At 36.9% G+C, this 13,671-nt stretch overlaps 1 protein-coding gene across 4 annotated transcripts in view; it reads right to left on the reverse strand.

Moving 5' to 3' along the window:
* Nucleotides 1-13,671, reverse strand: part of ZNF280C (zinc finger protein 280C) — a 66,060-nt gene that overhangs the window by 39,376 nt on the left and 13,013 nt on the right. For all 4 annotated transcript variants that reach the window (XM_059157415.1, XM_059157413.1, XM_059157416.1 and 1 more), the window contains 4 exons: nucleotides 9,755-9,907; nucleotides 7,343-7,408; nucleotides 7,109-7,245; nucleotides 862-976 (listed from right to left, as the gene is read on the reverse strand). In XM_059157415.1, the coding sequence (XP_059013398.1) occupies nucleotides 862-976; nucleotides 7,109-7,245; nucleotides 7,343-7,408; nucleotides 9,755-9,907 (471 nt within the window). The remainder of the gene's footprint in view (nucleotides 1-861; nucleotides 977-7,108; nucleotides 7,246-7,342; nucleotides 7,409-9,754; nucleotides 9,908-13,671) is intronic.

The raw sequence follows: 13,671 nt of genomic DNA on the forward strand, positions 1-13,671 counted from the left end.
ACCACATGTTACCAAAATGGGAAAAATATTTTTGGCAAACATATTACTATAATTTTTTTCTATTTTGGTTTGGTAAATGTATATAAATCTGTTAGTAAACAATTTAAACATTAAAAAGGCTTATGTACCTCTGTCTAATTATTGCAATATAACAAATTTACTCATATACAAACAGCAATTGCTTTGATTATGGGGAATATTTCAACTAAATAAAATTCTTTCATGGTATACTAATTTATTTCAAGTTAATGAAGAACTTTGTTATTATATACAAAGAACTGTAGTTCTTCAATTGAAAACTCACATTATTCCTTCAATGGGTATTTACTAAGTACTTACTGTGCACAAATCACCATTTTTGTAATACTCCCTCTCTTTTTTAAAATTCCCTCTTTTTATAATAATACTCTATAATCATATTTAACTATCATATCAACATCATTTATTTGGAAAGAAAGACACCAGCTTATTAAAAAAATCAACTATAACCATGTACTTTTTCTCATACTAATGGCCTTCTAAATGATTAATACTTTTTTTATATGATAGTATTAGGTCATTAGGAGCCTTCCTGGACTCACAGAAATTACATGAAGATTTTTCAGCCATGACTGGTTCCAAGTGAGAAGGAGCTAAAAAAATACATGTTAGCTAACTTAATAGAAATATAATATTCTATTATTAAATACAAATTTATAAAAAAGAAATCACACAAGAAATGCATTCAGGGAGTGTTAGCTTCTATTTTATGGTACATGAAAAACTTAATATGAAGGCATGGGTCTCAAAACAGAAATTCATTCCATATCTATATTCATCAAGTTTCTTTTTAGTATTTTCAAAAAAAGTGCTAAACCAAACCTTCGATATAAATTGTTGATCCCTCTTGGGACAGTGGAATTGTATCCTGGGTCAAGTCAAATAGTAACTCTGAAGAATCATCCGATTCAACTTGTGATGAATTCTTTGTAAAATCCTGTAAAAAGTTATAATTACTTTGTTTCATAAGCTTGTAAAAAGGTAAATTAAATGTATGACAATACTATAAACACCTTAATAATTCAATTACTGATAAGCTATAAAACACTAAGATAATTGTTACTCTGTTTAAGTTGGCATTTAGTGGGTAAGGGTTATATGGGAACTCTCTGGATTTCTTCTGCAATTTTTCTATAAATCTGAAATTAGTTTGAAATTAAAAATTACAATTACAAAATAATGACAATATTATTGGCAAAGTAGACACGTTTTGGTACAACTTTTCCACAAGAAAATTTTGGCAATATCTATCACGGGATTTAAAAAGTTCATATCCTTTGACCCAAATATTCCACTTACATGAATTTACACTAAGGAAATGAAGATATTTAATGAGAATTATTTATAACAAAAAATAACAACCTGTATGCCCAACAATGGAGGAATGATTAAGTAAATGATAGGCTATAATGCAACATCATGCTTTTGAAAAGTAACCAAAAAGAAAGAAAACTGTTTCCAATATGAAGTTCAGTGAAAAAAGAGGAGCTCATATCTGTGTACAAAATGTAATCCTGATTGATATATTCTATATACCACACTAATCACCTGTAAAAAACGAAATCAAAGTACAGTATGTATTGTCTTCTGTTTCCTTTCTAACTACCACCCCTATACACAGCACCTTTATAATAGGAATATAAGAGTCTTGCTTGCATGTTCTGTGCTTACAAGTTGAAAAAAAATCAGGTTTTAAGAATTTTACTTTGTTATTAATTTTTCTGTTTACATGAGCTTAGTAAGAAGTTATGGAGGCAGATATTTAACTGAACCAAACCATTCCACTCCTAGAATTTGAGCATTACAGGCAGATTTCTGCATTCGAGTCTTAACATGTATTATATAAAATGGCTATATGACTCAATGATGACTTTATGACTTAACTGTAACCAAGCATAATCTTCTGCAAGTAAGTATTTTCTCCAAATATTTGCACTTACAAATGAAAAAATTCACTAGCAATTCTCCAAATAGTTCTTTCACAGAAGTTCCTCCAAATAAAGTTAATATTTATTTTTTTCTAAAGATTTTATTTATTTGAGAGAGACAGAATGAGAGAGAGAGAGAATGGGAGGGGGGAGGGTCAGAAGGAGAAGCAGACTCCCTGCTGAGCAGGGAGACTGATAAAGGACTCCATCCTGAGACTTCAGGGTCATGACCGAGCCACAGGCAGTTGCTTAACCAACTGAACCACCCAGGCACCCCTAAAATTAATACTTTAAGCCTCTTCCTAGGTAATAACTCTGGCCAATTAAGTACCATCATTTCATAGAGTAGACATATTAGTCAACAAATAAATTATTAAAATAAGTTTCCAATTGGGAATTTTTTATATCTCATAAAATAGTTCAGAAAGATACAAAATACAACAGTGAGGTGTGAGAGGCAATAGAATGGGATTTATTTATTTAACTTTGGAACCTTGGGCCAGTCACTTCTGAGATTCAAGTTTTCGCCTTTCCAACCGAAATAATAACTGCCAATCATTGTCTATTTAAAATGTAGTTGACTCTTTTACAGTCCATGTATCATATCAGGTAGTTATAACAACAGTACTAATAAAGGCCTAATACTATCTCCCACTTTATAAATAGGTAAACTAAAGTTCAGTATAGTTAAGTAAGGTTCCCAATACAACCCAGCTTGTTATGAAGCTGGAATTAGAACCTAGGTTGCCATGATAATAAATCCTGTGCCCTTGGGGCACCTGGGTGGTGGCATCAGTTAAGCATCCAACTCTTCTTTTTTTTTTCCCTAAGTAGGCTCCACACTGGGTAGGGAGATCATGACCAGAGCCAAAACCAAGAGCCGGAAGCTTAACTGACTGAGTCACTCAGGCAACCCAGGTGTCCACCTGACTCTTGATCTCAGCGTCCTGAGTTTAAGCCCTGTGGGTATGGAGCCTACTTAAAAACAAAACAAAACAAAAAAACCCCTATGCCCTTAATCTATAACACACTAATATTAAAAGGAATAATAATTATCTTCTAGACTGCCCCAAAGAGTCGTGGTAAAGAGAAGAAAACACTTAAATTTTTCAGAGAAAATTCACTTATGTAGGATTCTCAATTTATTTGAAAATATAGATCCGTCATTCTCCGTCCTGGCTCACATGAGAATCACCTGGAGAGTTAAAAAAAAAAAAAAAAAAAAAAAAAAAAAACTACCATGCCCAGGCCTCAACCCAGATCAAATGACAAAAACTGTTTTTTTTTTTTTTTTTTTTTATAGAAGCAGACAGGCTTAGGCTCCCGATCTTCTTTTTTTTTTTTTTTTAAGATTTTATTTATTTATTTATTTATTTGACAGAGAGAGAGAGAGAGAGATCACAAGTAGGCAGAGAGGCAGGCAGAGAGAGAGAGAGGAGGAAGCAGGCTCCCTGCTGAGCAGAGAGCCCGATGCGGGACTCGATCCCAGGACCCTGAGATCATGACCTGAGCCGAAGGCAGCAGCTTAACCCACTGAGCCACCCAGGCGCCCCAACAAAAACTGTTTTTTAAAGCTTCCTAGGATTGGGGGGGCACCTGGGTGGCTCAGTGGGTTAAAGCCTCTGCCTTCAGCTCAGGTCATGATCCCAGAGTCCTGGGATCGAGCCCCGCATTGGGCTCTCTGCTTAGCAGGGAGCCTGCTTCTTCTTCTCTCTGCCTGCCTCTCTGCCTACTTGTGATCTCTGTCTGTCAAATAAATAAACAAACAAACAAACAAAAAAGATAAAAAAAAAAAAAGCTTCCTAGGATTGGGAAATTAATTGAGGAGCTTTGATTAAACAATCATGCCCAGAAAAACAAAACATTCTGAGTTTGAATGAGCTCTAGTTCCTAAATTTTTTAAAATGAAAGTTACCACCCCCTCCATTGTTCTCCTTCTCTAGTTCCAAGGTAGGAATAATTTTCATCTATCTCCATGTAAATAATCATGTTCCCCCTTTTTTTTGTTTTTGCTTTTCTTAAATGCCAAACAGCCTATGACAGCTTGAGAAAACCATTGAATCAGTCTGATTCCAGTTGAAATAAAATAATTTTAGTATTTCTGGCAGCCTGCCATTATCAGGTACACCTATAAAGTTTTTATTAAAAACAGTCCATGGTTGGGCGCCTGGGTGGCTCAGTGGTTAAGCCGCTGCCTTCGGCTCAGGTCATGATCTCAGGGTCCTGGGATCGAGTCCCGCATCGGGCTCTCTGCTCAGCAGGGAGCCTGCTTCCCTCTCTCTCTCTCTGCCTGCCTCTCCGACTACTTGTGATCTCTGTCAAATAAATAAATAAAATCTTTAAAAAAAAAGTCCATGGTTGCTTAGAGGATCTGAGTTTGAGATCCAGTGGTTTGGATAAAGATCCTCATTTTAAAAAATGCAGAAAGTGAGGCCCACTGAGGTTATAACAATGCTTTGGCTAGGAATAGACGGAATCAACACTCAAGTCTTTCATCTTCAATCTAGATTTCTTGGACTACTACTCCAGGACTCAAATTATTATTAATTCTTTCAGAATGTAGATACAAGTTTTCCAAATATCTGATTTTTAAAAGAGTTTTTATTTTATTTTTTCAAAGATTTTATTCATTTGGCAGAGAGACATAGCACAAGCAGGCAGAGCAGCAGGCAGAGGGAGAGAGAGAAGCAGGCTCCCGCAAAGCAGGGAGCTGGATGCGGGGCTTGATCGCAGGACACTGGGATCATGACCTTAGCTGAAAGCAGAAGCTCAACTAACTGAGCCATCCAGGCGCCCCCATTTTTTTTTTCTATGACAGACATGCTTTGTACATTTTTAAGCATGAAAAACTGCATGGTAGATTCTAAAGGTGGCCCCCATGACTCCCTCCCGATATTTATACCCTTGTGTAATTTGTCCTTGGGTGTGGGTGGAACCTGCGATTGCTGTTGACCAACAGAATATGGCAAATGCGACAGAATGTACATGATTATGTTATATAGCCCATTTTGCTGAGGATTCACTTTCCCTTGCTGGCTTTGAAGCTGCAACCAGTCATGTTAGGAAGGCTTATGTGGCAAAGAACTAAGGGCAGTCTCTGGCTGACAGCAGCAAGAAACTCATGCCCTCACTCTGACAACCCATAGAGAACTGGGTGTTGCCAACGACCATGATACGGCAGCTCTGGCTGACACCCTGATTGCAGCCTTGTAAGATCTTGAAGCAGAGGACCCAGTAAAGCCATGACCTGACTCCTAACAGGAACCACGAGATAAGTGTATATTGCTTCAAGCTGCTAAGTTTTTGATACTATTGTTATGCAGCAATAATCGTTTGAAAAGATTTTATTTATTTACTTGAGAGAGAGAGAGAGAGAAAAGCCCTCACGAGAGAGAACAGCAGGAGCTAGAAGGAGAGGGAGAAGCAGGCTCCCAGCTGAGCAAGGAGCCCAGTGCGGGACTCCATCCTGGGACCCTGGGATCGTGACCTGAGCAGAAGGCAGATGCTCAACTGACTGAGCCACTCAGGTGCCCCCATTGTTTAGCAATAATTAACACATGGTGCTCTGTCGACCATCCGTTCAAGCAAAAATAGCATTCTGTTAAAAAAAGCAGCTAGTTCAGCTTGCAATTCAAGTGGTTTCCTCAAGAAAACCTTCATACTATACATACAGAAATCTTTTATGCATATTATCCACTTCATCACAAAGATTATTTAAAAAAAAAAGTGTATTTGCCAAGGATTGAGAGTTTAATAAAATTAGTAACAATTTATTACTTTTTCAAGGTTATTCTCAAGTGAAAGTGAAATTTTTCTACTGTGAGTGCTTGATGGTCACTAATACAAAAACTACCAGTACCGTTTGGTGACACTGCCTTCATTCATATTAAGGGACCAGCAGTTTTACCCTCGACTGCTTTTGCATCATCAGTGCAAATGCTGACAGAGTGAAGAGAGAAAATGTATCAGTTTAATTACCACAAGTTTTAACTTCACGAAAGGGTCTCAGGGAACCCCAATGATCTGTAACTATAATGTTGCTCTAAGGCAGTGTTTCTATGCTTAAATTAAATTATGAACAGATGCATGTATGCATATTTAAAAACTTCTGGGCTGGGGCACCTGGGTGGCTCAGTTGGTTAGGCATCTGACTTTGGCCCAGGTCATGATCTCAGGTCTTTGGATCGAGCCCTGCATCATCTGCTTTTCTCTCTCCTTTGCCTCTCTCCCTGATTATGTTGTCTCTCTCAAATAAATAAATAAAAACTTAAAAAAAAAATAAAACCTCCAGACTAACCTGGATTGAAATACCAGGTCCAACTTTTATTTACCAGTTATATGGCCTTGAGTGAATTATTTAGCCTGAGTCTCAGTTTCCTTAAATATAACATGGGGATAATAATTGTGCCTATCTCATAGAGAAATATTACAAATGAAATGATATTAATTTATATATAACATTTAGAATAAAGACTTACCCACAATAATAGGCTAACAAATGTTAAATATTATCATTAACTATTACTGCTGTTAAAACTTTTAAAACTGGGGCGCCGGGGTGGTTCAGTGGGTTAAAGCCTCTTTGCCTTCGGCTCAGGTCCTAATACCAGGGTCCTGGGATCAAGCCCTGCATCAGGGCTCTCTGCTCAGCAGGGAGCCTGCTTCCCTTCCTCTCTCTCTGCCTGCCTCTGACTACTTGTGATCCCTGTCTGTCAAATAAATAAATAAAACCTTTAAAAAAAGTTTTAAAAGCTAAGCCATGAAACTATGTTTTCAGAGTAAACAGCAACACAGTGACCTCAAAACAATCTTCCCCAATAAGAATACCTGGTTCTGTTTACTCTCTTAAGAATTTTGCCATTATGCAACACTCATTACTGATCATGTTTTTACTCACCTTTAGACAGTCTAGTTTTCAATATTATACCTATTTAAGCATATTACCTGATACATTGAAAAGCTGGTTAGTTCCTACAGTTACTACTTTGGGTTTGGGTTGAGTTGTCAAAAAGATAGTGACATTTTCAGACTGTGATTGTGATTATGCTTCTAACAGAATGCTGACTAGTCCACAATTCTAACTGGGTGTTGTAATATCCAATGCATCCCTGAGCTGATTGCGTAGTTTCAGAAACACTTACAGGTTTAGGCACGTTCTGAACAATAACAGAGTTCTGTGAAGACTTAGATTCGGGATGAAATCTAGGCAAGGCAGCCACTGGATTTGATGTTGGATCTTTGTAGTGCTGACTTGTAGGCTTGAACGGATCAGTAACACCTGCATTTTAAAATGATAGAACATATTGAGTATTTTTCTATACAACCAATTTTGTTAAAATATTTCACTTTAAAATTAAAATGGTATAATACTATACCTTGAGTGACTGTCTCATTCTTTATTCCCTTTGAAGATGAGCTGGGGTTACCTCTGTTCAAAATATCTATAAAAAATATGTTTATTTTAAAACTCATTATTTAAGTGTAAATTAAAATAAAAAACTTTCGAAAATATATCCACATACAACTAATAATTTAAGTATATTTCTTTCTCTTAATGGTGACCCCAGATCAAACCCTTCCCTAATTCCCATGCTACATTCATACCCCTACAAGTCTAGAAGTTTCATTATGGATAAGCTGGTCACATTATCTGTACCACTCCTCTTGAGTTCTGAGAGGAACACTATTGAAGACTGCAGACTACATTTAATCTAGAGTTTACTAGAGTATCTCAAATCTACTACTATACCAAAAGTCAATCTGAGTCTGACATGACCCTATGAATCAGTGTTCACACCTGTAGCCATGTCAACCCATAACTTCTGGATTATTGAGAAATCAAATAAAAATTTGGAAGAGTAGAGATTCGCCTAAAATTGCTAATCAGGAAAAGGTACAAACATTTTAAAAATCCCATAAAACCTCAAAAAAATTTCCTTTATCCCCTCCTGGTAGAAAAGAGACAGATCTCATAGAATAATTCTATAAAGTAAAGGGTCACACAAAAGTAGGGTTGTTTTATGATAATGGAAATTCAGTTCTCTAAGACAAGGCACTACAGAAGTTTTCTAGGAGAAAAATCTGCTCAAACAACTTGATGTTTTCATTCAGAATTTAAAGTATTTACTCAAGCCATTAAAGAGTTAAACCTATAGTCCTTTTTGGTGACTGTAGTCTATCAAACACAACTTTTTACCATCCCCCAACTTAATATGGTTCTATATAAATATTTAGCTCATGTTCCATATGACAAAAGAATTTTATGGCTCACACATAAAACAGCAATAAAATCACATAGATTTTGAGTTAATTTAGAAATTTCACTGGGGTCAACTTTCTTTTTATAGAATCACTTAAAACTAATACACATTATTCTAATTGAGTACTGTTAACCATTATCTGCAGTTGATATAAACCCAACTTGAATTGCCATGCTTGCAGTAAGATGATCTGAATAATAATTTTGAAATATCACAATATTTTGGGATAAAAATAATCACAGTAAATAAGAAACAATAATTATAATATTCTATTCCACTATCAGCAACAAACATGCCAACATATTTACCTATTTTATAACTGAAGTGACATTCCACTTAGCACCTCTCAATTTGCCATAGGAAATGATATTGAGAATTAAATTATTCTAGCTCTGATAAAACTGAACAGAAGTGCTATCGTAAGTCTAGAGTTAAGAGATGCAAGAACAGGGCTTTCAAGAAATTAAAAACTCATCTCTTAACCACAATATAATGCACTGCCATGGTAGGTAAGAAAACACTGGTATGCTGGGTACATTCTTTGCTAAATTCTACTGGCTTAAAAGAAGTAAATATAATGAAAAGGAATCTATTTCTTCTTTCTCTGCTGAAATTCAGTATGTTGTTCCTTTGCAGAAGAATCTAACAATCTACACAATTACTGGCATGTTCTGCTAGAAAGGTAGTATAGTGTAAAACACTACATGTAGTGTAAGACACTACATTTACATCAAGTGTAAAATATGCACTTTGCACATTTTTATTAGACATTTTAACAAGTGTCATCAGTATCATCAATATTATCACAATGGCAATTCTAACTCTAACTGAAATCTAACAATCTACAAAATTACTGGACATGTTCTGCCTGAAAGCCATGAGGATTTAGTGTGCTAACTGCCTGTGTTGTACAAGCATAGTGGGTCAAGACCAGACCCTCCTTGCTTCATGAATATAATCAGGAGTCGTTGGAAGATGGGTGTGGCCAGAAACTATACCCCATGTTGGTATACTAGAGACTGTATAATCATGCAGTGCCTGTTCATTTTGTAGCCACAATTCAAGATGACACTGTGATGAGGCAGTTGCCTAGATGTGAGAACCCCCATCAGAGACTAACACAAGCCAATTTACTGTTCTAATATTTTAAGCAAAGCATTCCAAACATTTCCTTTTCTAGGTGTGTTTGGGCTTAAGGAAGAAAGACAAAAATTAACAAACAGGTGAATAGGCTACTTAGCTCTCCTAAAACTTAAGATTTCCAATTTCAGAAGGCCTATAATGCTGATATGGTAATCTTAACCTTTAGTTAACTTAGTTAACATTTCCCTTTTCTCTCAAATGATATTTTAACCTCTCACTTTACTCAAGTCCCCAAACACATCCTCCCTGTGAGTCTCACAAATTCTTACTGACCTATATGCTCCAGCTCCTTGCAGAATAACAAGGACATATAAGATGACCCACAGGTTTTTCTATTAGAAACAGCAACTTATAAAACTTAACTTGGCTGAAATAAATGCTTACTAGAAATGGCTGGTTTTGAACTTGATATCTCTCCAACAAAAATCAGCTCATCATCATCATCATCTTCATCCAGAATTTCTTCTACTTTTTTCTGCCATGGTTCCAGCTCTTCTTCTTCACATTCCATAAAGAGTTCTGCCATTTTTGAGTTATCTAATTTCCGAAAGAAAAGAAACCCACCTTATATTTTTAAAATAACTTCTTTGCAATGCATAGTACGATATTTAAGATATACTTTAATAATCTTGGGCGCCTGGGTGGCTCAGTGGGTTAAGCCGCTGCCTTCGGCTCAGGTCATGATCTCAGGGTCCTGGGATCGAGGCCCGCATTGGGCTCTCTGCTCAGCAGGGAGCCTGCTTCCCTCTCTCTCTCTCTGCCTGCCTCTCCATCTACTTGTGATTTCTCTCTGTCAAATAAATAAATAAAATCTTTAAAAAAAAGATATACTTTAATAATTTTAATTTTAATTACTGAATTGATATTTGCAGTCAGCACATGGTAGCAAAAGTAAACTCAACTCAATCTCTAAGATCTAAACTAGTACAATTAAGCTAGCTGGCTAAGTAAGAGAAAACAGTAGTTATTGGGAGTTGCCAATAAATTTTAAGAATAACCAAATCCAATAAAAACTTGAAACATAAAAAAAGAATAATCAAGCCAAGGAAAGAATACTCAATGGTAAAAAGACAGACTCCTCAACAAATGGTGTTGGGAAAACTGGACAGCAATATGCCAAAGAATGAAACTGGACCATTTTCTTTTTTAAAAAGATCGTATTTATTGATTTGACAGAGAGAGAGAGAGCATGCACGCACAGACAGAGAGAATAAGAGGAGAAGGAGGCTCCCTGCTGAGCAGGAAGACAATGCAGGGTTCCATCCCAGGTCCCTGGGATAACAACTTGAGCTGAAAGCAGCTGCTTAACTGATTGAGCCACCCAGGTACCCCAGAACCTGCACCACTTTCTTACACCACACACAAAAATAAATTCAAAATGGATGAAAGATGCGAGACAGGAGGCCATTAAAATTCTAGAGGAGAGCACAGTAGTATCTTTGACATCATTTTGTAGCAATTTCTTACTAGATATATCTCCTGAGGCAAGGGAAACAAAAGCAAAAATAAACTACTGGGATGTCATCAAATTAAAAGCTTCTACAGGGTAAAGGAAACAACAAAACTAAAAGGCAACTATGGAACAGGAGAAGATATTTGCAAATGAAATGTTAATAAAGGGTTAGTATGCAAAATCTGTAAAACACCGGTAAGACCCAAAAAACGATCCAATTAAAAAATGGAGAAAAGATATGAATAGAGGGGTGCCTGGGTGGCTCAGTCAGTTAAGTGTCTGCCATCGGTGCAGGTCATATTCCCAGGGTCCTGGAATTGAGCTCTACACTGGGCTCTTTGCTCAGCAGGAAGCCTGCTTCTCCCTCTTCCTCTGCCTGCTGCTTTGCCTACTTGTGTTCCCTATCAAATAAATAAAATCTTTAAAAAAGACATAAATAGATATTTTTCCAAAGAAGACATACACAGAAGGCCAACAGACACACAAAACATGCTCAACATTACTGATCATTTAAGAAATACAAATGAAAACTACAATGAGATTATCAACTCACGTCTGTCAGAGGGCTAAAATCAAGAACACAAGAAACAACAGGTGTTGGTGAGGATGTTGAGAAAGGGTAACCTTCCTGCACTGTTGGTGGGAATGCAAACTGGTGTGGCCACTCTGGAAAACAGTATGGAGTTTCCTCAAAAGCTAAAAATAGAACTACTCCATGATCCAGCAGTTGCACTACTAGGTATTTACCCAAAGGATATAAAAATACTAATTCAAAAGAATACACGCACCCATGTGTTTATAGCAGCTTATCTACAATAGCCAAATTATGTGGCAGCCCAGATGTCCATCGACTGATGAATGGATGAAGAAAAGGTGGTATGTGTATACAATGGAATATTACTCAGCCATAAAAAGAATTGAATCTTGCCATTTGCAACAATGTGGATGGAGCTAGAGAATATTATGCTAAGTGAAATAAGTCACAGAAAGACAAACACCATACGATTTCACTTACATGTAGAATTTAAGAACCAAAACAAATGAGCACAGGGGAAAAAAGAGAGAGAGAGGCAAACCAAGAAAGAGACTCCTAACTATCGAGAACAAATTGAGGGCTCCCAGAGCTGGGGGCAAGAAATGATGGTTGAAATAGGTGATGGGGATTAAGGAGTACACTTGTGATGAGCCCCAGGTGTTTTGTTGAAGTGCTGAATCCCTATATTATAAACCTGAAACTAATATTACATTGTATATTAACTGGAATTCAAATAAAAACTTAAAAAAGAATAAATACATCCAATCAAAAGGAGTTTCAATTTTATGAGCAGCATATGATTATATCTATTAAAGGATTGTACCTAACTGTAACTGAAAAACCCATAAACTTTTACATTAACAAAAAGGAGATAAGCTAAGAATAAGAGGCAACAGGTTGGAGATACATTAGAAAAACTGAACTAGATCATAAACACCAGGCACAGAGCAAAGCAGGGATGAAGTGCAAGAATGAAAATAGAGGACTGAAGTGAGGCTTTTTCCAGCCCAGGAAGATTAGGCATTTCTTACCTGAAGAAACTAAGCAAAGAACATACTGTGAATACCACCAGCCTATGAGTGCTGACCAAGCACTCAGAGTTCCGAGGAAGCATTTCAGTGCTTCCTAAATAAATATGGATAGACAACCACTGAATACCAGAAATATGACTAAACCTCCAATGTTTAAGACCAAAACAATAAAACAAATATAGCACAGAGTGCAAAAGTTATTAGAACGTAACTAGCTGCTTCTCCCTCTGTCTCTGCCTGCCATTCTGTCTGCTTGTGCTCGCTCTCTCCCTCTCTCTCTCTCTGACAAATAAATAAAATCTAAAAAAAAAAAAAAAAAAAAAAAAAGAAAATAAAAAAAAGGGACGCCTGGGTGGCTCAGTTGGTTAAGCAGCTGCCTTCGGCTCAGGTCATGATCCCAGCGTCCTGGGATCGAGTCCCACATCGGGCTCCTTGCTCGGCAGGGAGCCTGCTTCTCCCTCTGTCTCTGCCTGCCATTCTGTCTGCTTGTGCTCGCTCTCTCCCTCTCTCTCTCTCTGACAAATAAATAAAATCTAAAAAAAAAAAAAAAAAGAATGTAACTAGCACTTTTAGAGAAATAAATGTTAAGTTATAAAAAGCATAAATGTTATAAAAAGTAACATTCAGAAAATAAAAAGTTTAAAAATAAGACAAAATTCAGTAAAAGAAAAACCCAAAAACCCAAATGCCAAAGTTGAGTAACTGTCCCATAAGTGGAACTAAAAGACAAAAAATATACAAATATGAAACAGATGAGATTAGAAATCAATTTCAAAGGTACAGTTCAGGGGGGCCTGGGTGGCTCAGTTGGTTAAGCCTCTGCCTTCGGCTCAGGTCATGATCTCAGGGTCCTGGGATGGAGCCCCGAGTCAGGCTCTCTGCTCAGCAGGGAGCCTGCTTCCCTCCCCTCTCTCTGCCTGCCTCTCTGCCTACTTGTGATCTCTGTCAAATAAATAAATAAAATCTTAAAAAAAAAAAAAAGGTACAGGGACATTTGGGTGGCTCAGTTTGTTAAGCAGCTGCCTTTGGCTCAGGTCATAATCCCAGAGTCCTGGGATGGAGTCCCACATCTGGCTCCTGGCTCAGCGGGGAGCCTGCTTCTCCCTCTCACTCTGCCTGCTGCTCTCCCTGCTTATACTCTCCCTCTCTGTTAAATGAATAAATAAAATCTTTAAAAAAAAAAAAGAAAGGTACAATACACCTAATAAAAGCTCCAGAATAATAATAAAGAAAAAGGAAAGGGAATGTAATCAAAGGAAAAATACAAAAGAAATTTCTAGTT

Source organism: Mustela lutreola, chromosome X (genome assembly GCF_030435805.1).
Source record: "Mustela lutreola isolate mMusLut2 chromosome X, mMusLut2.pri, whole genome shotgun sequence".
Lineage (NCBI taxonomy): Eukaryota > Metazoa > Chordata > Mammalia > Carnivora > Mustelidae > Mustela > Mustela lutreola.